General features: G+C 40.0%; 1 protein-coding gene across 5 annotated transcripts in view; it reads left to right on the plus strand.

The window, feature by feature from the left end:
- TNNT2 (troponin T2, cardiac type) overlaps positions 1-13184 on the plus strand; it is a 31942-nt gene extending 18758 nt beyond the window's left edge. Inside the window, exons 9-13 of one of the 5 annotated variants that reach the window (XM_042464965.1) lie at positions 1437-1527; positions 4568-4608; positions 6174-6214; positions 8456-8461; positions 12994-13079. In XM_042464965.1, the coding sequence (XP_042320899.1) occupies positions 1437-1527; positions 4568-4608; position 6174 (133 nt within the window). In that variant the 3' untranslated portion in view covers positions 6175-6214; positions 8456-8461; positions 12994-13079. Of the gene's footprint in view, positions 1-1436; positions 1528-4567; positions 4609-6173; positions 6215-8455; positions 8462-12993 lie in introns of all 5 variants that reach the window. The other 4 variants (XM_042464966.1, XM_042464962.1, XM_042464963.1 and 1 more) reach the window with 4 other exon arrangements.
- The last annotated feature ends 11626 nt before the right edge of the window (positions 13185-24810 follow it).

Raw genomic sequence — 24810 nt, forward strand, 5'->3', positions numbered from 1 at the left:
GTAAGCAAAATTTAGTCTGCAGCCACATATGCTCCTTGAGATTTTGCAACCCCCTCCAGATCTTTGCTGTCAATGATGGTTCTGTCACTACAGTTACTACCAAATCCTCAAAATTCTGATGGGATGTGTGTTTAGGGTGTCTATTCTCTGGTTTCTCAGTAGATCTGCATCCCCAGCAAACTGCTGGGATCACCATTCTTCTGGAAAACCATGTGTTTAAGCAGAATCCCTGCAGTTTGGTGACAAGTGATACAGCAGAAGGGAATGTATGTCAGTGTTCCATGTAACACCAGGAAATTGCCCTCTACAGTATACATGGCCATATGAACAGGCTGAAAGACACATCTTTATTCACATTCAAAATATTCACTCACACCCAGGGCACTACACGGTTATAGCTCTATGACAGGGGTAGGCAACCTGTGGCCCGCGGGCCGAATGCGGCCCGGCGAGGCCTTGGGACCGGCCCCAGTCTGGTCCTGGCGTCGATTGCCGCCGGGGCCTTTGGCGTCTCGCGCGAGGGGCATGGTGGGGCAATTGTCTATAGAAGCCTCAGAAACATGCATTTATCTTAACATTTTTTAAAAAATCAGCAAATTTTTTCACGTGTCCTCCATTTTTTATTTAAAAAGTGCCCTCCATTTGAAAATGTTGTCCTACATTTGTCCCGGTTTATTTATTTATTTAATTTTTTAAAAATTATTTAATTATTTATTTTTTGGCTTCGGCCCCCCAGTTGTCTGAGGGACAGCAACCCGGCCCCCGGCTCAAAAGGGTTGCCTACTCCTGCTCTATGATTTTAATTGCCATGGCAACATTTTTTTTAGTGCAGATTAATTAATTAGAATTTTCTGCCAGAAACCTCTGATGCCTCACAAAATCCCAGGATTCCATAGACTGTAGCCATGGCAATTTAAGTGGAATGTAGTGCTACATTATGTTGTATGACAAAGTTCTCCCCCCCTCCCCCCCCCCACACACACACATGTGCTGATAGTCTTTCCCTGCATGTAGATATTTATATTTCAGGTGTGAGGAAAGAATGTCTAAAAAATTCATATACAAGCATAAGGCGCACTTATACTTGTATGTGGCATTGAGAGAAAGCCAGTCACTGTGTGACATTTTTGGCAATCGGTAGCAGGTCTCAGAAAATTGGCCTCTGAACAATCTGTTGCCCACTCTGTCATACATGTATATAAGTACTATGCTCAAAGTGTGCATTCACACTTCACACTTATGATTGCATATAATCCAAGCATACTAATAAAGAACAGACACATATACATGGCTACTATGTTGTATACATATCCTTCTGATATCCATATACAACTGCTTCTTATACTTAAGAAGAATGTAATCTCCTTATCCTTCAGGTATGTTGGACTGTAAACATAGGCTATCACATTAACTAATGTTTCATATTCTCACATCAGGGAAAAGGCCAAGGAATTGTGGCAAAGTATCCATGATCTAGAAGCTGAGAAATTTGACTTGCAGGAAAAATTCAAGAGACAAAAATATGAGGTGAGTCTGAATGTCTGTTTGAAAATGTGGTTTTCTCAGTGTGAACAGCTGAATGTGGCTTCAAAGACTGAGCTCATATAGGAAAAGCACCTTTTATAGTCATTGCAGAAATGCCAAAAAAGCAGCTAACAGATGTTTGATATCTGTTTGACATTTGACAGACATTGTGTAGAAAATAGCATGAACAAATCCACTCAGTGAGAGGAAGAGAATGCCTTCTGAAGGCAGCTTTGCTTGATCTCAGTGACATCACAGTGGAGTCAATCAGACTGTCACCACCTTTTTCACTATATAATCCCTGTTTGGGATTACTTGTATGACTGATAAAAAAATCACATGATGGATTAGTGTCAATTGCACTGAGGATGCTTTGCCTTGAGGATTCCTATGCAGCCCTTGGGTTCCCAGTGACTCTTCCAAAGCACTAATTTTAGGGGATAAAAACCATATGAAAAACACAATTTTGGGCTGGAAATTTCTTTAAAGCATACAGTCTTGGTGTAAATTTGCTCCTCTCCACAGTCAAAATTACCCTGAAAATGGACCCAGTTCCAAAAAATGGGAGTGATGTGGCCTTCACAGAATGAAGACAAGCCAAAATGCCCCACTGTCTGCACATGCTTATTATTGTGTTACACAGTTCCTGATTGGTTGGGATCATTCAAGTTACTACTGCTAGGAAGGAGATCCACACATTAAAATAAAAAATGGCACCGAAGTAACAGGAGAGTGAGGAAATCATGTTAATGAAATGATTCAGAGAAAAAAAAATGTGAGCATGCTCATCATTAGTACTTTTCCAGAAAATATTTTCCATCATTTGAAAATGGTCTTCAAAAGCCATCCCCAAACTAAGTTAGACATGCATTCATTTCCACCTTTGCTGTATCTAGGCTCCTTCTTTATTATCATTGCAAGGTTAACTCCCTTCTTCCTCCCAGCTCCGAACAAGTACAGACAAAGATGATTAATATGACCTGTCTCAGTTGGATGGGAGCCTAGCTTTATCTCCATTTAGATCTTACTTTAGAAGTCAGAGGTGAACAGTTTCTTAAATAACTGGAATCAGATACTTTCCCACATCAAATGAATGTAGCATTGTGGGTGAAAATTAAAAGTATCACTGCAGGCCTGTGAAGGTCCAGCTTCAATCTTTGTCAAGCCAAATGTTGAAGGACCCCACAAATCATGTTGCAGGCTATACTGTAGTAGCCTCTGTCAAAACTGGATTGGTTTGATTCACCCCGACCAGAAAATTTCTATATCCAGAAGAACATGCTTGGAAGTGCCTGTGTTGTAACCACCAACCTGTTCAGTCACTGATGAATGTAGTAAAACACTGTCACAGCATTTTAATTAATCTGCACTAAAACTGGCTTAAACTATAGCACTATTCTTAGTAGCCATGCTAATTTTCCATTCACTAACTAAACATGGTATATAAACTAAAGCCAAATCAAAAGTGGGGGGGAAATTGACTTGATATTCTGGGAGTATGGAGGAAGGTAGATGAAAAGTGTGTGTGTGTGTGTGTGTGTGTGTGGCTTCTTCAAGGAACAAAATTGAAAGTTCAAGCAGGGCAGTTTATGGAATAGTGGGTATCAGTAGCAGCTACCCTTCCTCACCCCCTTTCCTTTGGGATGCAACTTTCTTTTCTCTTTAACAGTTGTGGATCTCCTCTTAATGGCTCACTGAACATTTACCTGAGGTATTCCTGGAAAAAAAATAATGAAAACACCCACCCACCAACACATACTTTGATGATGACCATCATTTCCCCTCTGAATTGCCAGTACAGAAATATATGTAAAGCATTCAGAAGGGAGAAAATGATACTTCCCAAATTACTGTAGGTAATTTGATCCCTACTTCCCATCAAATCCTCTAAATGGGCAAAATTGACACTCATTTTGCTATGAATAGAGCAATAAAATGGTAGGGATGTTTTGCCTTGGCTATAATATAAGCACATAGATTTGGCTATCACATCAGTTTCAGGCACTCAGTCCCTAAAGTCAAGCAGAGATAATACAAGAGAGACAAAAATCTTCCTTCAAAGATTTTACTGAAAGCCTTTTGTTAGAATTTTCCTTTGATCCATCAGTTAGCCCCACAAACAGGCTTTGAAGATAATGCTACCTTCCTACCCATCCACCATCATGAAATCAGGCGATAACTCAAGCTCTCCTGCATTTTAGATTTTCTTCTTTAGCCATCCCTTATAGTATGATGAAAACCTGTCAGTATGCTCACTGCACTATACGTCCCCAGTCCTATTCATAAAGCTGTAATTCCTTGTATTCAAGTGAGTGAGGATTTTGTCTCAGACAATGCAACCAGAATTCAAATATATGGGCACTCACAGTACAGCTTTTATGGAGTGGGTAAACGTTTTTTGTTTTGCCATTTACTACCTTACTTACTTTCAAATGTCAATTATAAGTATACAGTGTGACACCATGGCACATTGTTGTTCATGATTCCATTCACCTTTGCTCTTTTTAAGAATACTCCATTCCTTTTCCCCAGTACTTCGACCCAACTCTAACACTTTATTCTTTCACTACTGAGCATGCACAATCCACCTTGGGATAATTCTTTTTAGGGTCTATTTTCTCTTTATTTTCTTTGGATGCCTTCACAAATGTTAGGTTTTCCCCAGGCTTGTTGATACTGCTTTTATTTGGTTAGTGCCATTTTGGCTATATTAGTACTGGCTTTCAGAGAATGAATATTTGTATTTAGGGAGAGTGGGCAACTTCTGTCCTTCTAGATTTTATTGGACAGCAGCTCTCATCAGCCCTGCCATTGGCATAGCTACTAATGAGGAATGATGGGAGCTGAAATTCAGCAACATCTAAGGAACACAAGTTGCTCGCTCTTGGTATGTAGGGCACACTCATTCTTTATAATGTCCCTTATTCAGTGAAGCATTTAATACTGAAAGCTGCTTTCTCATGATCACCACATTCTTTCTTTTAGTGTTCCACTGGTATAGGCTTCATATCTGTAATATTTTCCTTCCTCTAATTCTAACCAGATCTCGATACTCACTGCACGCTGTGATGAGTTAAGCAAGTAGTAAGTATGGCCTGTTCCCTGCAAACAGTAAAGCATGGAACTAGGTATGCAAAATACTTGCTTGGAATATTGCCTTCTTATATACCAGTAAAATCTGGATGTTGACATTATCTTTTCAAAGTGGCCCTTTGCTATTTTGCATGGTTGTCCTGCTTGGCTTGCTATTATTTCTGGAACTAAGATTCAATTTTACTGTGGTCACTCAGGCACTGGGTGTTTTTACCCAGAACTTTTGACAAAGGTAAGTCAGTGGAAGTGTTTATGGAACAGTTCTTCTCCACTTTTGATCTTACAGCAGAAGCAAGAGTGAGCCAGCATTTAAACTAATCAAAACTGCATTTCTAATTATCAACATTTGAAATTCATGAATAAGTCATGTAATTAATAGAGTAGTCCATCATGTTTGAGCAGTTGAGCATTGGAGCAAAAGAGATGCTTTTCAAGAAATATGATGTCCAAGAGCTACAGACTATGCTACAAATAGTGCAGCTTTGCTTCCAAGCAGCTACTATGGCTATGGCATAGAAGATCCATTTCCTGGCCAGATCAGAGAAACACCCTGAAAAAACACACCAAAATGAGGGAGAGAAGACTTTGCCTCCATCCCTCCACCAAAATTGGCAAATTTAATTAAAACCAGCTGGATTTAGAATGCCTTTATGCAGACAAACAGCTGCATGTGCAACAAAAATCCACTCAAGATGTAAAGAGATCATGTAACACCTTTGAGACTAAAGTGCTCTACAGATGAGCAGGAAGGGGCGGTGAGACACCATCTCTTTCTGCCCCGGATTGGTGCTGTGGCACATGCCGCGGCACCGATCTGGCCTCCATAAAGCACAAAAAGGAGCCAGAAAAACCGATTCCTTTTTGTACCTTGAAGAGTTGCCACAGCTGCTTCCATGCAGCTTGATGATGCCCCTTTGGCGCAGTGCTGTTTGGGTGCTGTGCTAAAAGGGTGTCATCATGGCACATGTTGTCTGAATGGGTATGCACCAAGACAGCATCCAGGCAACACGATGAGGACTTTGAGCATGGGGATGCTCAGCCCTCACCCTGCCCACAGGCAGGCACTTTTCACCGGTCTGTAAAGGGACTAACTGAAAGAAAGAAGTTGGCAGCATGAGCTTTCATAGACTTAAGTCTACTTCCTCAGATGCATTTGAAGAAGTAGACTTAAGTATGAAAACTCATGCTGCCAACTTCTTTCTTTCAATTAGTCTCAAAGGTGCCATAAGATCTCTCTACTTACTGATTCTACAGATTAGCACAGCTATATCTTTGAAATCTACTCAAGGGTTTAACATAAGAAAAAGGATTAGTGATTAGGACAGAGACAGAAATAAACCCATTGTCCTTTCTGGTTCCTAGTCCTAACAATGGAGTTTCAGACAATTCAACAGAGGAATCATTTACATCTAGAGTTACACTCTGCTACTGTGCATAGTCAATCCACATTCAGTCTTCTTTCTTGCCTTCCTTGCTGTCTTGTCACACAGTCCTCCTGTTTCCCACATGATGAAGTGTCACCATGAAGCATCATCTCCTATCTATTTTTCTTGCAGATTAATGTTCTACGAAACCGTATTAGTGATCATCAAAAGGTGTAAGTACTTAGGACACATAGCATCCTATTGTGTTTCATGGCACCAAATTCCCTCAGCAGATCTCCCACAATCACTCCCTCCCTGCCCCCTTATTTTCCTGTAAGTGAACTACTTGCCCACTGGGTTTTGTTTTGTTTTGTTTACAATTCCTTGTAGGTGCTGCTTTGAATCCAGATTTTTCTGTTCTTCCTTTTCTTCTCCTCCTTTCCTACTTCATTACTAACTTCTGCTCTTTTGCTCTTAACTTCTTGCCTTCGTTTCTGCTTTAGTGATCCATGATGGCAATCTATTGCCATATCTTTTACTTTGGTAATCATGTGATCATATACCTTGAAGCAGGTCTAGCTATCAATGAAATTGATGTTGTTAGCCTCTCTTGCCCCCCAGATCCTATCCTGCCACCACTTTTCTTCTTTCTGTCCTAGTTTTAGTTTGCCCCTGCTTTTTTGTTGCTTGGTCAGTTTTTTAAAAAGTAATAATTTTCCTTCCTTGTTTTATTTAGTGAATTGGATCTAGTTGGGGGATGCAATTTTTGCTTATTTCATTGTTGCACATAAGATCAAGACATTTTAAAAGTTTTCTGTCCATGTGGGAGAAGTTTAGAATTATCCTTCATGTTTGGATGATTTTCACATCTTGGGGCTTTATTTGCATAACTAGGATTTGAACAAAAGATAAAAAGTTTGAATCTGCAGACCAAAAATTGTTAATCATTTTGTTCTTGTGCAGGAAATTATTGCAGGAGCTAACACTTGCTTTGATAGAATGTGTCAGTGTGTCATAACACCATTTCTTGTCAAAGATGAAGAAATTGGTGAATGCTGTTTATATCACTAATCCAGACTACCTGTTCTGTGAGTGGTAAAGCTCTTTCCATAAAGTGAATTGAGTGAAATCCAGTGAATGATCCTTGCTGGAGAAAATAGGGAAGGATATTTTCCTCCAGTTGGCTGCCATTCAGGCTCTTTTGGTAAATCCTCCAACTCTCTGGAGCAGGAGTTCAAGAGTCACAGGTGGAGGTTTCAAAAGGATGGATGGATCAGCAAAGATCAGTTCCCCACTTCTTGCAGTGCTGGCAAATCTCCACCAATTGGAAGTCTCTCTTCCTCCAAATTTACCTATTCATTTACCAATCCATTTTCTCTAGTTTCCTTCTATATATGTGCTTTCTTTGTTGCTTTATTTTAACTTGATTTTACTTTTTTCAACTACACTTTTCACCAGGGTTTTTCTTAGTTCCATTGTTTACTTACATACCTTTTGCACCCCTTCCCCATCTATTTTCCCCTGAGCTCTGTGATTCCTCACCTTCTTATAACCTTTGTTCTTCACTTTCCACACTTCTTCACTGCAATTCCCCTTCTAAAGATGTGTCCATGAACATTATTTAGGAAATGCCTTACTCCATTGTGGGATTTTGATGCAGCTGCTACAATATTCAGGTATCAACAATGTGGCCTCCAATTCTTACCTATAATGTAGTCCATCCACTGAGACACAAAGTATCCAGCCTCCTTTCTCATGTCTCACCACCTCTTTTCTGGGGTTGACTTCTCTCGCTGTATTAATTGTCGGGAAACTCTAGGGGGGTTTCACTCATACTCAGCCATTTTTTACCATTCCTCTTGCCCTCCATTTCACAGATAGAGAACAAAGACAAAGCAAGTCTGAAGAGTCTGTTTGATATTCTACATATAGGTTGTTTCAGGGTAGAGAATGGATCCTTACTTGGACTCTTGACAACAGTTCTGATCACTATGTGGAAGATGCTTCTGTCCATTGCAGGAGAAAGTATAGCTGTCTCACAGAGTGGTTGCCCTGGTGGAATTGTTTCACCATTTACCAGTCCAGAAGCAAAAGGCAACATGCATTAGGGACGTTTCCATCCTTTGCATAGTGAGACCAAGACATTTTGGTGCTTTAGGTAGAAAGCAGGAACCCCCTTTTACACTGTGTGCACAAAAGCCAACAGAACTGGCAAGTGAATCTTAGCCTGTAGGAACAGCATCCTGCACTGCACATGAAGAACACAAGGTACCTTAAGCTATCCACACAATATGTCTCTCTCGTCCTGCCTCCTCCCAGAATCTTCTGCTTGAGGGGACTGCTGCACTCTGTCTTATGGTCCTGCTCCCTAGTGACCCTTTATGTGCATCAGATGATCAAACCTGTTGGTTAGCCAGGAGTTTTATGTTCTATTTATACCTTATTTCTTTTTTCTCTCTCCTTATCTGCTTCAGCAAAGGGTGAGTAGCACGTTGTGCCCTTTGGGATATGAGTGGTGTGCTGTGATTGTTTGCAGTGAAAGTAATGAGAGGAAATGTCTTTGCACACCATGATTCAGATAGATACCTAATCTGTACTCTGCTGGATGTGGCTGAATACAGATACTTTCTTTAGCACCTAGCAACTAAATCTAAGAGATGTCAGAGTGGTATTTTTTAAACTCCCAGGATTGTGATATTCATATCTTGGACTATCAGCTCTTTCATACATAATTTTATGTATGCACATAAGAATGTGGCCATAATCCTGTTGGGGTTTATACCTTTGGTTCTGTGCATGCTCAAGCCCCATTCTAGTCAATGTGTGATGATGTGTGCATGGCCACATTGGTGTTGCCACAGGCACATGTACCATTGACAATAATTCATGGATTATTCATGGCAATTCATGGTTGCTCAAGTTGATACAGTAGGCCCACTGTACTGGCATAATATCAAATTATGTTGACATATTTATACATTCTTGCATATTATTCCCTAATACAAGCAGTTCCCCTTTCTCTGCAGCACAGTGGATTGTTTTAAAGGCCAATCAGAGCATGGGACCTCCATGACCTAGAACAGCAACTAAAAAGGTCCAGAATGATCACTAAAACTTTTGATCATCTCATGCTTGGTCTAAAAGTGTGGAGTGTTTATATGATAAATTGTTGAAAAATTTACAGGTACCACATGGAAGTATTAGGATCAGTTTCTTGTTGGGTTTCATTTTGCATTTTGACAAGTGTAGTTGTGTGCAACTTCTCTCTTAAGTCACTTGTCTGAATTCTATGCTTTTATTTCATGGGCTGAACTTCAGAAATAGTAAAGGACCTAAACGTTAGGTCATATAGCTAATGGAGATAAAGAGAGCTTCGTGAAGGTAATAGAAGAGAGAACACGAGAAAGGAAAATGGTAGATGAATCTGACAGAACTATTTTCTTACATGTTTGACTTCTTAAAAAATCTCAAGGTTCTTTTGTCAAAAGTATGAAGAAATAAGTGGATTTCAATAAGTTCTTATTTTTAAAAAGGAACCAAATGACATTCTCAGCCATTTGCATGGACCAGATTTAACAGGTACGGCTCAAATCATAAAGTTATAAATAATGACTTCCTTGTAATTAATTCCTTTCTCAAATAAGTTACATGACAATTACAATGCAACAAGGGGTAATTTCACTCCTATTATAGTGTGACTGTAAATTTTAGTTTTGTTTTTTATAATTTGAAAGTGTGCAGCCTCACCATTGGCTGAAGTGTTGGTTTATGTTATTCCTTGTGCTGCTGCCTTTTGATCTGTTGTGAGTACTGAGTACTGAGGCACTGAGCAGGTGTATAGAAAGCCAGTGGTTTACATCATTCAAATATGTTTTTAAACTGAGTAAATGTAGTTATTTTGGTTATTTTTGAGAAACAAAAATGCAACAATAATGGTAATCAACTACTTTTGGAAACCTTGGAAATATAACAGTAACTTTTAAAAATAATTTTTCTAAACTCTGATACAGCTGTTCTCAGCACAAAGACTGCCATGTTTCAACGGGCTAAGGATGTCATTCTTTTAATTATTCATTCATGCATGGGAGAACAAGTAATTTAAACAGTTTTCTCCCCACTGCAGGAACATATCTGAAAATGATGCAGTTTTTGAAGGAGAGAAAATGTTTCCTAATACCTTGCATGCAATGATGACATGATCTTCCAGAACCTTTGGATGACCTCCTGGAAGTCTTGGGGCATGTGTGCATTGTAAAATACTGGCTATCAAACTACAAGCACTGATCGGTTATCCTCCTCACTAGACTTCTCACTAGGCCTGCCTTCCCACAGCCCTGTAGTGCCCAATTGGGGTGTGTGCAAGGTGGCAGATGAACAGGGCTTATCCATCACTGGCTATGATAGCTGGCCACTGCTGAGCCTCCTTATTTGGTTGCCTTCTCTTTCTGGATATGATGTCAGCAGGAGAAGGATGCGAGGGGGAAGGGGAGCCTAGTGAGGAGGATAATCCAGCACTGGTTGCAGTTTGATAGACAATGTTTTACAATGCAGACATATCCTGAGACTTCCAGGAGGGCCTCCAGAGGTTCTGGAAGATTATGTCATAATTGCATGTAAGGTAGTGGAACATAGCTAGCAGCAGTTCTGCTTGCTTGGTTGCCTTTGTGCTCTCTGGCTGGCTCTCACAAGGCCATGTTGGGGAAGCAGGAAAAATGTTGAGTCTAGGCTGGGGGTGCATAGTCCTCATATCTATTTGAAGACAAGTGGGGAGAGAAGGGTGCTTCAATAGGTTTCTCCCTGTTGGGATTTCTTGGTCATTGAAAAACCATCTTTTTGCAGAGATTGCCCACATTTTCAAATATCCTTTCAACCCCTAGTACCTCAAAATATCTATTCAATCTTCCAGAAAAAAAAGAGCTAACAACCCTAAATCAGAAACAATAACACAGCTGCAAACACAGATCTACCATGACTCTGTAGAACAGGGTTCAAATCCCTGCTGTGCTGTGGAAATGCACCTTGTGCAAATCACCACTGTCAGCCTCATAGGAAGGCAAAGGCAACTATATCTGAACAAATCTTGTCAAGAAAACCCCAATAGATTCATCTTATTATCACCATAGAGTAGATATGATTTGAAAGCACACAAGAACAAACAACAGTTCTCTCAGTCAGACTGGAGAAATCTTTCTGACATTCATTCATTTTAGAACAAAATCTTAAATTGTTTCTATTGAACTTCTGTTGGGTCTCATACCAGCAGAAAGGCAGGAGATGAATTAAGACAGATGGACAGACCCAGATAAAAATTATGAAGAGATTTTTTTTATAAAAATGAACAATCTGAAATTATTATCTATACCCTGAAAGCAAATACCAAAAGCTAAGGGTGTAATTGGAAATCTCTGTGTCTCCACTATACAGTACATATTGCCCTTAATCTGACTGTGAGACAGCTCCAGATTTAGAAACAGCTGCTTCCCTTTCTGAGAAGCAAACTAGATTCATGGGAATTAGGGAAATATTTAAAAATTGCCTGGCTGGCTCATCAATGACTTCAACTGATACCAAAGCCTTAGCCAATGTAAATCTGAGTGACATCACTGGCTTCAGTGACACTGCATTCTTGTTCTCTGAAATGCTTTCCAACTGGATCATAGATGGCCAGCCACCAGGGCAACATCTCAGTTTTCAGCCCCCTCACAGGACTTGCTTAAGTGAAACAGCTTGTTATTGTTGTTGTGTACCTTTAAGTCATTTCCACAATATGGCATTCCTAAGGCAAACCTATCTTGGGGTTTTCTTTGCACTTTTTTTCCAGAGAGGGATTTATTTTTGCCTTCCTGTAAGGCAGAGAGCATGTGTCTTGCTCAAGGTCACCTCTTGGGTTACCTTGGCTAGGCAGAGATTTAAACCCTGCTCTTTAAAGTCATACTACAATGCTCATACCACTACACTGTGCTGGGTCTCATAACACCTAGTAAGGCTAATTGAAAAAGTTGCATGGACAGAAACATTCCTGAAATGAGGGCAAGGAATGTGCCATCCCACCAGATATTGCTAAATTGCAGCTTCACTTAGCCTTAGACAGTGGTAATGGTTATTATTGTTGTTACAGCTACAACTGAGAGTACAACCAGCCCTTCATATCCATGGATTCAAGAATCCACGGCTTGAAAATATTTTTAAAATATATAAATTCCTAAAAACAAACCTTGATTTTTGCCATATTATATAAAGTGCACCATTTTACTTTGTCATTGTATTCAATGTGACTTGAGCATCCATGGATTTTGGTATCCATGGGAGGTCCTGGAACCAAACCGCAGCAGATACCAAGGGCCAGCTGTACTACTATGAATCTATGAATACTGCTACAAGTACTAAAAACCATCCTGATTTCAATGTAAAATGTTGTGTGCAAGAGCCTACATTCTCTGAAGGCACCAGATACTTTCCAGTCTTGGAAGTTAAGCAGGATCAGGCCTGGTTAATACTTGAAAAGGGGATTTTCAAGTTAGTACTTGAAAAGACAATACCAGGTGATATAGGCTATATTTGTCAGAAGAAAGCAATGGCTAGCCACCTCATGTCAATAGGCAACTTGAAGGTATACACATAAGCATATATTCATGGTGTAGCTGTTTCTTTAAGGTACAAGATGTGGTTTGTTTCAGTTTCCTGTTTCTCGGCTCCAAAAATATAACAGTATTGCATGGCACCCATGCTATATTTGCATTGCTACTTTTCTCTGGTGGATTTTACTTTTCATGCATAACCATGTTGACCATGGAATCAATTTAGTCTTGCAACCATGCTCTGTGTGGGGTACTATTCAATAAGTTCACCTATCTAAAATAATCATTGGTCTGAGGCACCCATATATTTTGTCCAAAGCAAAAGTCAACCCTGACACCCCCCCCCACACACACACATACACCAACCCTGTGAAAAATCAAGGTTTTGCCTTCAACAGCACCTGAAAATCCCCATTTGTTTGCTTCCATAACAGCTCAAAAGCTACCCGTGGAAAGCCCGTGGTTGGTGGCCGATGGAAGTGAGAGATGGTTCACATCTAATCTGTGGAGATGGCAGAATGGCATATTTCCTCTTTGACCAGCCTTTGATCCAACTTCCCAGTACCTGCAGCATGAAGAAATACACCAACTGTTCTAGATTTTTCACTCCAGGCCACCTTCCAAAGGTCTCACTCTGTAGAATGATTATAGCTGTGTGTGCAGCACCCTCATGGCTTGGAGAAAACACAATGCTGCTGTGTGAAAATTACTGTGTCACCAAAGTTAAGAGTACAGTGTCTGTAAATAAAGCAAATCGTGAAGCAACACTCACTTTCTTTGCCTCTTTGCCCATCATAAACCCTAACAGTACAGTGTTACCCCGGGTTACGAAATTAATTCGTTCCGCCGCCGCTTTCGTAACCCGAAAAGCATTCGCAAGCCGAAATGCCATAGGCGCTAATGGGGAAAAGCCGCGATTTCGTGCGAAAAAGCGCCGAAAAGCACCAAAATTTTTTTCGTAACCCGAAATAACCTTCGTAACCCGGAACAGTTTTTTTTAATGGATTTTTTTCGTAACCCGGAAATTTCGTAAGGCGGCGCATTCGTATCCCGGGGTACCACTGTACTGGTTTTTAGACTTGAGTGGAAATGAAGTAGGCTTCCCTTAAACATCTATGCTTTTGCTATACATCTCAGTTAACAAGGTAGATGTGTTCCTGGCCATGACTTATTTAAGGGTACTAAAGGAAGAAATAACATGGAAAGAATAGATACAGATTCCTATCTCACAAAAAAGAAAAAACAGTTCAACATGTTTCAGCAAATTTTCATTCCGACACTAACAAAATGCACATATGAAATGAAACAACCAGTCAGGGAAACCTTTCATAAGTAAACAAAAACATTTTGAAACTTCTAGAGATAACATGAAAGCTTCTGCCAAAATGCATCTAGGGATGATATTTTTTCAAAGAACCAGTCAAAATAATGCAACTTGACACCACTTTAACTGCCATGGCTCCATCCTAGAGAATCCTGGGATTTGGAGTTCTGTGGGGGCACCAGCACACTTTGGCAGAGAAGAGTAAAGATCTTATAAAAGTACAAATCCCAGGATTCCATAGGATGGAACTGCAGCACTTACAGTGGTGTCAAACTGTATTATTTATACAGTGTAGATGGTGTCCCATGGTGTACTAGTTTGAGTGCTGGGCTACAGCTTTGGAGACCAGATGTTGTTGGACTGCAACACCCACAATCACTTTCCATTGGCTTTCCTGGCTAAGGATGATGGGAGCTACTATCCAATATCAGCATGTAGTGGCACCTGGTGGCTTCCATGTCAGTAGAGTGGGAAACTCATTCCGGATTTTAGTCTAAACTTTAGCAGAACTAGCCAAAGTGCCAAGCCTGTTTTGCTGCTAGGCTTCAACACCTTGAATAGGTCCTTTAAATTTTGGACTGCCTTCCAAACCAGATCCACCACCCTGCTGATGTGCAAGTCACTAGTCACCACTGACTTTAGGACCACACCTTCCCCACCCCTGCTGAAAGAACACTGACAGCAAGGGGAATGACTCAAGGCTCATGAACAAATCACCAAAATAATTTTCAGGGAATGGAATTATCAGGAATGAACATGTTTCCCAGCCCTGGCCATGCCATAAATACAACAATGAAGGACTGACAATGAGTCCAGTAGCTATCCATGCTATTGACTTTCTTGCACAACCAAAAATGTTGATGCAGAGGTAAAAATCTACTGCTGTACATTTTCCTTAGTTTAACAGAAGGTGGCACCCTGACATCTGGCTTTGTCTTGCCACATGACCACACCCTACTTTTGAATGTCTGTATTTTATCAGCCACACCACATTCATGGTGTTATTTCAGCCAGAGAGACCTGTCATTTTTCTTTCTACCTCTCAGCCCACCAGTGCAGCTGACTCAGAGAGCTGAATCAGCAGGTGGAGAAGCCAAACTGCCAAGCCTCAAAACCAGCACTGGTCAGAGCTTGCCTGATAACAGTCCTTTAATTCACACTGAGGGCTTGCCTTCTACCTTCCTCTCTAAGAAGGGAACTATGATGATAAGGCACATAATGTGTTCTTGATTGCAAACTTCCCCTTTCCCAAATCACCAACATAGTCTTCTTATTCTGGATCAAGAATATAATGTAGTGAAAAAAGAAGAAAGGCTGCAAAATGGTATAGGTATTTTTCTTGTTAGATGACCAGCAGGACTGCACCTGACTTTCAAGGAAGTGTTTTCATATAGCTTCTTCATAAGTAACACCAATCTCTTCTCGATGTTAGACGATTCAAATTTTATCCAAAGTTTCTCCCTGGAGATTGAGTCAAAAGCTTGCTTAAAGTCAATAAATGCAACATGAAGACCTTCATTGACTGATGCATATTTTTCAGCCAGATGTTGAAGAATAAGTCCTTGGTTAACTGTACTTTGACTTGCTCTAAATCCAGCTTGCTCGTCAGCAAGAATATTTTCTTGATCTAGCCAGTCAATCAGTTTTTTGTGGAGATATGAGGCATATAATTTACTGATTATGCTCAGGAGACTGATGGGTCTGTAATTGGCTGGGTCTAATTTTTCTCCTTTCTCCTTTTTTAAAAAATAGGAATAATAATTGCTAACCCCCAGTCCTCAGAAATATATGCCGTGTGGTCAATCCAGGTAAACAGATTAGAAAGGATGTGTGCCCACCAGTCTATGTTTGTTTTTAATAGTTCAGGTGAGATATTGTCACAGCCTGGAGCTTTGCCTATTTTTAAATTAGAAATCAGGAGACGTATAGGTATCTCACACAGTCCACATGAGGCACAATGATTTGTCAGAGACAAAAGGTTTTCTTGGACATCTATGACATTTCTATAGTCTTAACGGCAGAGCTTGGGAAAGTTCTATAGCTTTAAAAGGGACAGTGGCTAAAATCTTGCTGTGGCTTTACGTGGGTGGTTGGACTTTTCCAGTGACTGTGCAAGTGTGGCATTCTATTAAGAGCTGTAGAAACCCTGTGATGCTAACATAAACCATTGTGCAAACTTAGGAGCATTGCCTAGGAGTTAGTGTAGTCCTTAGCAGTGGGATGGGAATGGTGGTTATGGAAGTTATATTCCAAAAAGTAACTTTTCCAACCTCTGTTTAAAAGAACATCTGTTAGATCTGCCACAAATAGTACTTGTTGTTTTCCACATAGTGAATATGAAGGATACTGAGTAAAGTGACATATCTTTCATGCTCTTTAAGAGGCTTTGCCAAACCAGAGACTAACCTGGGTGTGATAGGATCTTTGGGTCTTCTGATGTTGAACTCCAACTCGCTTCAGCTTGAGCCAGCAGGGCCAATAGGAAGAAATGATGAGAAATGTAGTCCACAGCATCTGAAGGAACACAGATTTGACACTTTTGCATTTCTCTACCTGGAAATACAAGTGGATTTCCATACACATGGAAATCCACTGGCTGTGCTAAGGGTCTTCTTTCTCTCAGTGGATAAAAGTTGGGGCTACTGTACTGGTGTTGTGATCTGAGTTTTGGACTATGACTCTAGAGGCCAGGATTCAAATCCCCACTCAGCCGTGTAAGCCCTTGGGTAGGTCACACTCCCTCAGACTCAGAAGAATGCAAGGGCACACTCCTTCTGAATAAATCCTGCCAAGAAAACCCCATGAGAGGTTCACCTTAGGGACATCATAAATTGGAAATGATGAAGGGGCACAACAACAAAACTGTGCTAAACCTAATTGTTAGTCCTTACTAAAGAAGAATTACTAAATCAATGAGGCATGCATGAATGTTAAGTTCAAATGAGTCAATAGGACTACTCTAGTTGGGACTAGCAGTTAGATTTAAGCCACTAAAAGAGACGCAGAGATCTCTGATCTTATACAAGGTGACCTGCACAATGCATGGCACAGAAACAGATGCATACATAAATCTTCCTCGTTTCCTACTTGATTTGCTCTCTGTGTAAATGTTCAAAAAATTTGTTCATTAAGTAATCTTCAGTCAGTAACATAAGTAATGTTTGTTCAGTACATTTATGCACATTTTTGTTTATGTCAGACATTTTGTTGTATTTCCTAATCTTGGTTAACCAGTGCCAACTGGCATGTAAAGGAAGGGGCCTTCCTGAAGCCAATTTTAAAGAAAAAAAATGATTAGTTTCTCAATAGAACTAATCTTGAGTCATATGCTTTGCCTGTTGTCTCTTGCCACTGTTCTGTGTAAACATATTAAATGCAAGAAGTGCAATTTTTGTGGCTAGCTCAGAATTGCCTAGAAGAGGCAGATCAAGGGTCAGGATTCACTAGCAGTTTGAAAATATCCTGTTTACCCTTCACAACTCCTTAGAATCCCCAACCAGCAAGGTCATGTTCTCCAAAAAGGTAAAATTTTCTAGTCTCTCCGAAACACATACACAAACATGCATAAGCACATAACCACCTGTATGTATACACGACACAATAATAACCAGTGAACCATTTTTTTTAAAAAAAACCTTATTCTTTAGACATGGGGGGGTGTCATATGGCTTTCAGAGATTGTTGGACTGCAAGTCCCAGTATTCCCTATCATCAGCAATGTTGGCTAAAACAGTTTAGACTTTTAGTCCAAAAACATCTTGAGGGCTGCATGATTCCAACCTCTGTATTAGAAGATATTGCTGCAGTAAACACATTGGATTCCTTCCCCAACTATTTCTGCCTTAGTGGCTATCAATATTGATGAATGAACTCAAAAAAGGATTTTCACATGCTTGAGAATCTTCTTCCTCTTCAATTAGCACATATTATCACTATCCATAGGTTACATTTTCCAACTTTAGATACTACAACATTCCAAGCAGAACAGGAAAAGGCAGTTTGGGCCAACATTTAGTGCCCTACTGCCCTATGGTTCAACTGGCTGGTGGTAAAACTGATAGAAAAGGATGGAAAGGGGCAAGGTTAAGGACCATGTCAAATGCACGATGTTTTTTTTACATGTTCATTCTTCTGAAACAACAATACCGAAACTAGAAAAACTTCTTAATTTTACCTCTCAGTTTCACCACTGTGTTTTTAGAGCTTGGTTTCTTTGATGGACAAATTATGCCAAAGATCCTATATTTCCTAGCATAGTGTAAGAATTCTTCAAATGGAATGCTGCTACAGTTTCCAGTTCAGGACTCGCTGTTGCACTGTAAGTGTTCCTCTGAACAGTCATTTCATGGCGGTAGAGAGTGCCCAACAGCCGGACAATGGGTGATATCTTCTGTCAACATCTAACAAAAATGAGGAAATTATTCTTTTTGTGAGATAAGTGAAATGGACATAGCTTTTCTCTCAACCTTGTCAATTTTGCTAGAGATGGAGAAAGCAGTCAAAAATGGTTCTGCCACATGCCACAGAGAACCATGCCATTGTGATAAGAAAGGAGGGCAAATGTGTAAAGAAACAGCACTGTGATAGATAAATTTACATAGATGGAGAGCAGGTTAACATATGGAAAAATCTTGGGAGAAATGATAGTTTGAGAACTAAAACTCCACCTTTTAGCAGAGAACTGACACAATCATGTTCAAAACTGTGCTTCTGTCTAAACACCAACAGCCAGAATGAAACCCAGAAATGTTATAAATGGTGCTAATAAAATGAGCATAAAGCAGATAAAGGCACAACCTTTTTCTTCCTTTGGTAGGTATCAAATAGGGCCTATGCCTCCTCTTTCATGAGAATCACTGATTGCTGTGGCCTTTCAGGATCAGGTCTGAACTTGAAGAGGCTGGGTGTGTAAGTTTTGATTGGCACAATCCCATATGTGGTTATAAAGAGCTGAAAATCTAGGAGAAGATTCCTACAGAGAGGAGACGATATCTACTTCACATGTACACACTAATAGAGATGCATCTTCCATTTCAGTAACACTGACCAAATTGTATTAAACTCCTAGTGTAAAGTCTTGCTCTGGGTACACTGATGAAACAAGAATAATGTTAGTTACAACTTTGTCTCTTTGTATCTCACTGCCTCTCTTTCTTGAGACAAAGAAAGAGAGTGAGAGAACACCAGTGTATGAGCAGATTGGTGCTGGTTTTGGAGGTATTGCTACACATGGGAATGGAATCCATTCTTTTCAGAAGTCAGTACCACAGTGAGCATAATGCCAGAGATAATTGGCTGTATAGTTAATGCAAATTCCATTCCGCTTGTGGTATATGTGCACATATTTGGTCATGGGAATATTCTTTCATTCACAACATTCAGGTTTGCCAACTGTTTTTTTTCTGGCAGTGTTAATTAGTTTTAACAATTGCACAACAGAAAAGAAAACCAGTATGTAATTCTTCATAACTGCATCTCCAAGTTAGAAAAATATTTAATTATTAAACTTCTTCCATGTAGCTCTTAAAGGAAGAGGAATGTTCTCTGAATGAAAATGAGCAGCCTAAACTGCAGTCGTTATAACTATTATTAATAAGGATTGAGGTAGCAGGTTATAAATACAGTTTGCAAATAAATATCTGTCTGTACACAACAGACAGATAATGCTTGTAAAACTCTATGCCACTTTCTATGCATCTTCTGAATGAAAGGGTCTATAAGCTCTCATGGGTGATGGTAGGTGCAATGTGTCTCAAGAAATCCACCACAGAAATGCCACAAACAGTGCATTAAAAATCCAAATAATGAACATTATAAAATCACCAGGGTTAGTGGTTTCTTTGTGATGAATGAGAAGCAAGTTTTGTCTGTTCCTGAGTTGAACAAAGCAAATAAAACTTCTGCTTCACAAGAAGAGCCTTGAGAATGCAGCTTGTTTCTCTAGGCTGTATCTGAGTCATGTCTACCTTCCCATAGGTCTCTGTTGTGAATGACAAGAGATACCGGGAGACTGGTCTGCCTTGATCCTTTGTTTCAGAAAAAGGTGTGGTGTGAATTCTAGCAGACTTGAGGTGAAGCCTGGGAATTAAGTAGGGCCAACCCACTGCTAACTCCTCCTAGGACTTAATGAGGTTGCTACTATCATTCTTTGAAGTCATAACCATCTTCTAAATCTAAACTTCAATCAGCAAACATTTCCCAAATAGCAAATACTGTAATTTTCAGTGCTTGAATATTACATTTTTGGACTACAACTCCCAGAATCCCTCAAACAGGGTGCATTATGTTCCTAGTAAACTAAACACATACTTGTTGCTGTTATTAACTGACAGTTTGACTTCACTGTATAGTGACCCTATGAATGAGAGGCCAAGCTCAAAGAGCCCCAGTGATCACCTTACTCATGTCTTGTACACTCAATGGTATGTATTCCTTAAACGAATCTGTAATGCAGTCTCTCTATTTTCCCATTGCCTTCAGCTTTACCAAACATTATCATCTCTTGCAATGAGTCACATCATCCCATGTTATGCTCAAAGTACAACAGCATCAGTTTAGTCATCTTCACTTCTGATGTGAATTCAGGCTTGATTTTTTCTAAGACCCATTCATTTGTCCTTTGGGGAGTCCATGGTATCCACAGATCAGTTCTCCACCATCACACTTCAAATAAATTGACTTTCTTCCTGTTGGCTTTCTTCACTGTCTAGTTATCACAACTATGCATAGAAATCAGAAATATTATGGGCTGGATTATTCTGACTGGTATTTAGTGATATGTCTCTACATTTGAAGATATTATCTAGTTTCTTTGTGGCTGCCTTTCCAACTTTGAGTCTTCTTCTGATTTCTTGACAACAGTCTCCACTTTCATTAATGAATAAGCCAAGGTATACAAAATCAAACTATTTCAATTACATTATGTAAATCATGTGTGGTCATTATTCTTGTCTTCCTAATATTCAACAGTAATCCTACTTTTGCACCTTCTTCCTTAACTTTTCATGAGTAGTTGTTTCAAGCATTTGATATTTTTTATAATATGGTATAATCTAATGTTCCTTCCCCAGATTTTTACACCTGTTTCCCTTGAGTCTATTCCTGCTCTCTGTATTGAATGTTCTGCTTCTAAATTAAAAAGAGAGGATTATGAAATGCATTCTTGTCTGACCTCCTTCACAACTGGAAATTATTCTGTTTTTCTATATTATGTTCTGACAGTGGCCTCTTGTCAGAGTATGAGTTACACACCAAGACAATCAAATATTGTGGCATTCCCATTTTTTTGGAGTGAACCAAAATTTCTCATGAGCCACCCAGCCAAACACTTGGGTGTAATCCATAAGGCTTAGGTCCCTGCTGCATGGACATGAACCCCTAGGCACAACAACAAACAACAACAACAAAGTACATATAAAGACATTTTGAATAAAATTAAATACCAAAGAGCAATAGTAATGCTTAAATGTATGTTTTCTTCAGAACATGGAAAACAAATTTGTTGGTTTAAAAAAAAAACCCAAAAAACAAACAAAAAAACAAACAAAAAAAACCCCTTTACAAACTGTAATAACTAGTGAATATGTAGTCATGGTAGAAAGGGGATCATAGAATCATAGAATCATAGAGCTGGAAGAGACCACAAGGGCCATCCAGTCCAACCCCCTGCCATGCAGGAAATCCAAATCAAAGCATCCCCGACAGATGGCCATCCAGCCTCCGTTTGAAGACCTCCAAGGAGGGAGACTCCACTACACTCCGAGGAAGTGTGTTCCACTGTTGAACAGCCCTTACTGTCAGGAAGTTTCTCCTAATGTTCAGGTGGAATCTCTTTTCCTGCAACTTGCATCCATTGCTCCGGGTCCTAGTCTCTGGAGCAGAAGAAAACAAGCTTGCTCCCTCCTCAACATGACATCCCTTCAAATATTTAAACAGGGCTATCATATCACCTCTCAACCTTCTTTTCTCCAGGCTAAACATACCCAGCTCCCTAAGGCGTTCCATCTTAGTCGCCCTCCTCTGGACACACTCCAGCTTCTCAACATCCTTCTTGAACTGTGGCGCCCAGAACTGGACACAATATTCCAGGTGGGGCCTGACCAGAGCAGAATATAGTGGCACTATTACTTCCCTTGATCTAGACACTATACTTCTATTGATGCAGCCTAAAATCGCATTGGCCTTGTTAGCTGCTGCATCACACTGTTGACTCATGTTCAACTTGTGGTCTACTTGGACTCCCAGATCCCTTTCACATGTTGTCTCCCTAAGCCAGGTGTCCCCCATCCTATATCTATGCATTTCATTTTTTCGCCCTAAGTGCAGTACCTTACATTTCTCTCTGTCGAAGTTCATTTTGTTAGCTGTGGCCCAGCTTTCTAGTCTATTCAGGTCATTTTGAATTTTGATCCTGTCCTCTGGAGTATTAGCTATTCCTCCTAATTTGGTGTCATCTGCAAATTTGATAAGTATTCCCCCAATTTTTTCCTACAAGTCATTGATAAAGATGTTGAACAGTACTGGGCCCAGGAGAGAGCCCTGTGGGACCCCAGTGGTCACTTCTCTCCAGGATGAAAAGGTGCCATTGTTGAGCACCCTTTGGGTTCGTCCGGTCAACCAATTACAAATCCACATAACAGTTGCCTTGTCTAGCCCACATTTTACAAGCTTGTTTGCAAGAATGTCATGGAGAACTTTGTCAAAGGCCTTACTGAAATCAAAATATACAATATCCACAGCATTCCCTTCATCTACCAAGCTGGTAACTTTATCAAAGAAAGAGATCAGATTTTGGAAGTTTTGGAAGTTGTAGTCTAGAAAAGTAATTTTCAATTATGAAACAGGTACGTAATTTCAGTTAAAAACACACATCAGTTTAAAAAGACAAATCAGACACATACATATTAAAACAATGCACATTTAAAATTCATAATCTAAAGTTCATAACTTAAAAATCATCTGGATCGCCCTGCTGGGAGGGACTCATCTTTAATGCTGTTTTAATTTGGACAGTGTATTCAGCTATTGAATCTCTTCGGGCAGGCCATTCCACAGTCTAGGTATGGCTGAAGAAAAAGTCCTCCTGCTGACAGCTTCCAATCTAGTTCTGGCTGACTGAAGTAAATGTCTGCCAGAGGACCTGAGTGTGTGGGGCAGATTATATGGGAGAAGAAGATCCCATAGGTAACCTGGAGCCAAGCTGTGTAGGGTTTTAAAGGTAATAATCAATATTGTGTACCTTGCCTGGAAACTAATTGGCAGCCAGTGGAATGATTTTATTATTGGTGTGATACGATCACTCCTGAGTGGCCCAATAACAAATCTGACTGCTGTGTTTTGACCTAATGGAAGTTTCCAAACTTGGTACAGAGGTAGTCCAATGAACAGTGTGTTGCAAAAGTCCAGCCTTGGGGTTATCAGTTTGTACTACCATCTTTAGGTCCTGCTGCTCTAGGTAGGGGCTCAGCTGACAGAACAGCCAAAGCTTACAGTAACCACTTCTGGCTGTCACATCTATCTGAGCTGTCATTTAGAGCTATGAACTAGGTGCAAATAATCTTTCAGAGGGAGTGTGACCCCCATCTTTCTTTGAATTGGCATGGGTTTCATTGGTTTCATATCATAGCTGCTATCCAAAATGTGTTATTGACAGATGTACAACTGTACTACACAGAAAAGCAAGGATGGTACTCTTGAACAGGAGTGGAACTAGCAAAATCTAATTGTGGTATGAAACTTCCCTAAAGTTTAATTCAACAACTTAGATGACTCTGTACATTTAAATTAGCAATCAGCACCTTCTGGAAAGGAATGACTTTGTACGTCATAAACATATCTGCAGTCAAAGATAAAATTCAGATTGTAGCATCTCTCACTCTTGTTTCTTTTAAGATACACAAGACACATTGAGCAATATATAATATAGACTGGATTACAGTATGTTGCAGCAAAGGCTTTTTCAAATGTTGTGTATTTCTCAACAGTAATTTTGTCTCTTCGTAACTATAGCACCTTCAGTGGCCTCCTCTGAGCTGAGTCACGGCACCACAAATCAGACTTGCTTTTCAACCTATACTGAATCTGTGAAATGATCTACTATGTGCACAAATCATATAGCAATCTCTTTGGAAAAACCCTCCCAGCTCACAGTAGGAATTCTTCCCCATCTGTGCATCTAGAAAAAGCACTTCATGCAACAGATTTTCCCCACACACTACCAGTTAATTTTCTGTTGTTCCAGTAAGTTCAGAATAAAGCCTAGAATCCTATTAAGGGCTTACACTGGCATAAACCATGGTTATAGTAGCACAAATACTTTTTAAGGTGTTGGCAAGGAGGTAGTCAGTGCCTGTACCTTTCTGCACAATGCCTTTGCCCCACCAAAGCTCTACCCCCTCCCAACCACTGATTGGCCATGGATGTATAGTCAGGTATTGTTCAACTACCTTTACATACTCCAAAAGAAAGCCCCCCCCAGGTTCTTATGTACTGTAAATATGCTCACAGAGATTTATACTCCATTAGTGACCCCATGAGATGCTGAACAAAGTAGACAAGTAGTGGGATATGTGGTAGCAGAGATGAAAAATTACCAATGGACACTCTATCCCAGCAATGGGCATTTCTAAACCTCTAGATGTTGTTGCAAAGCTAACATGGTGCACTGATTTCAATGTTGGACTAGGACTCTGGGAGACCTACTAGATGACCTTGGGCAAGTCATATTCTCCCAGCAATGGCAAACCTTCTCTCAACAAATCTGGCTCATTATAGCTCTGCCCGGATTGCCATAAGCCAAAAACAGCTTGAAGGCACACAACAGTTATTTTTGCCACTTTCCCCATCATTTCTGTGCCTACCAGGGTTGATGTGAGTTGTACCTAGCAGCATCTGGAGTGGCATCCTTAGCCTGATCTTGCACCATCTA

This window comes from Sceloporus undulatus, chromosome 4, assembly GCF_019175285.1.
Source record: "Sceloporus undulatus isolate JIND9_A2432 ecotype Alabama chromosome 4, SceUnd_v1.1, whole genome shotgun sequence".
Classification (NCBI taxonomy): Eukaryota; Metazoa; Chordata; class Lepidosauria; order Squamata; family Phrynosomatidae; genus Sceloporus; species Sceloporus undulatus.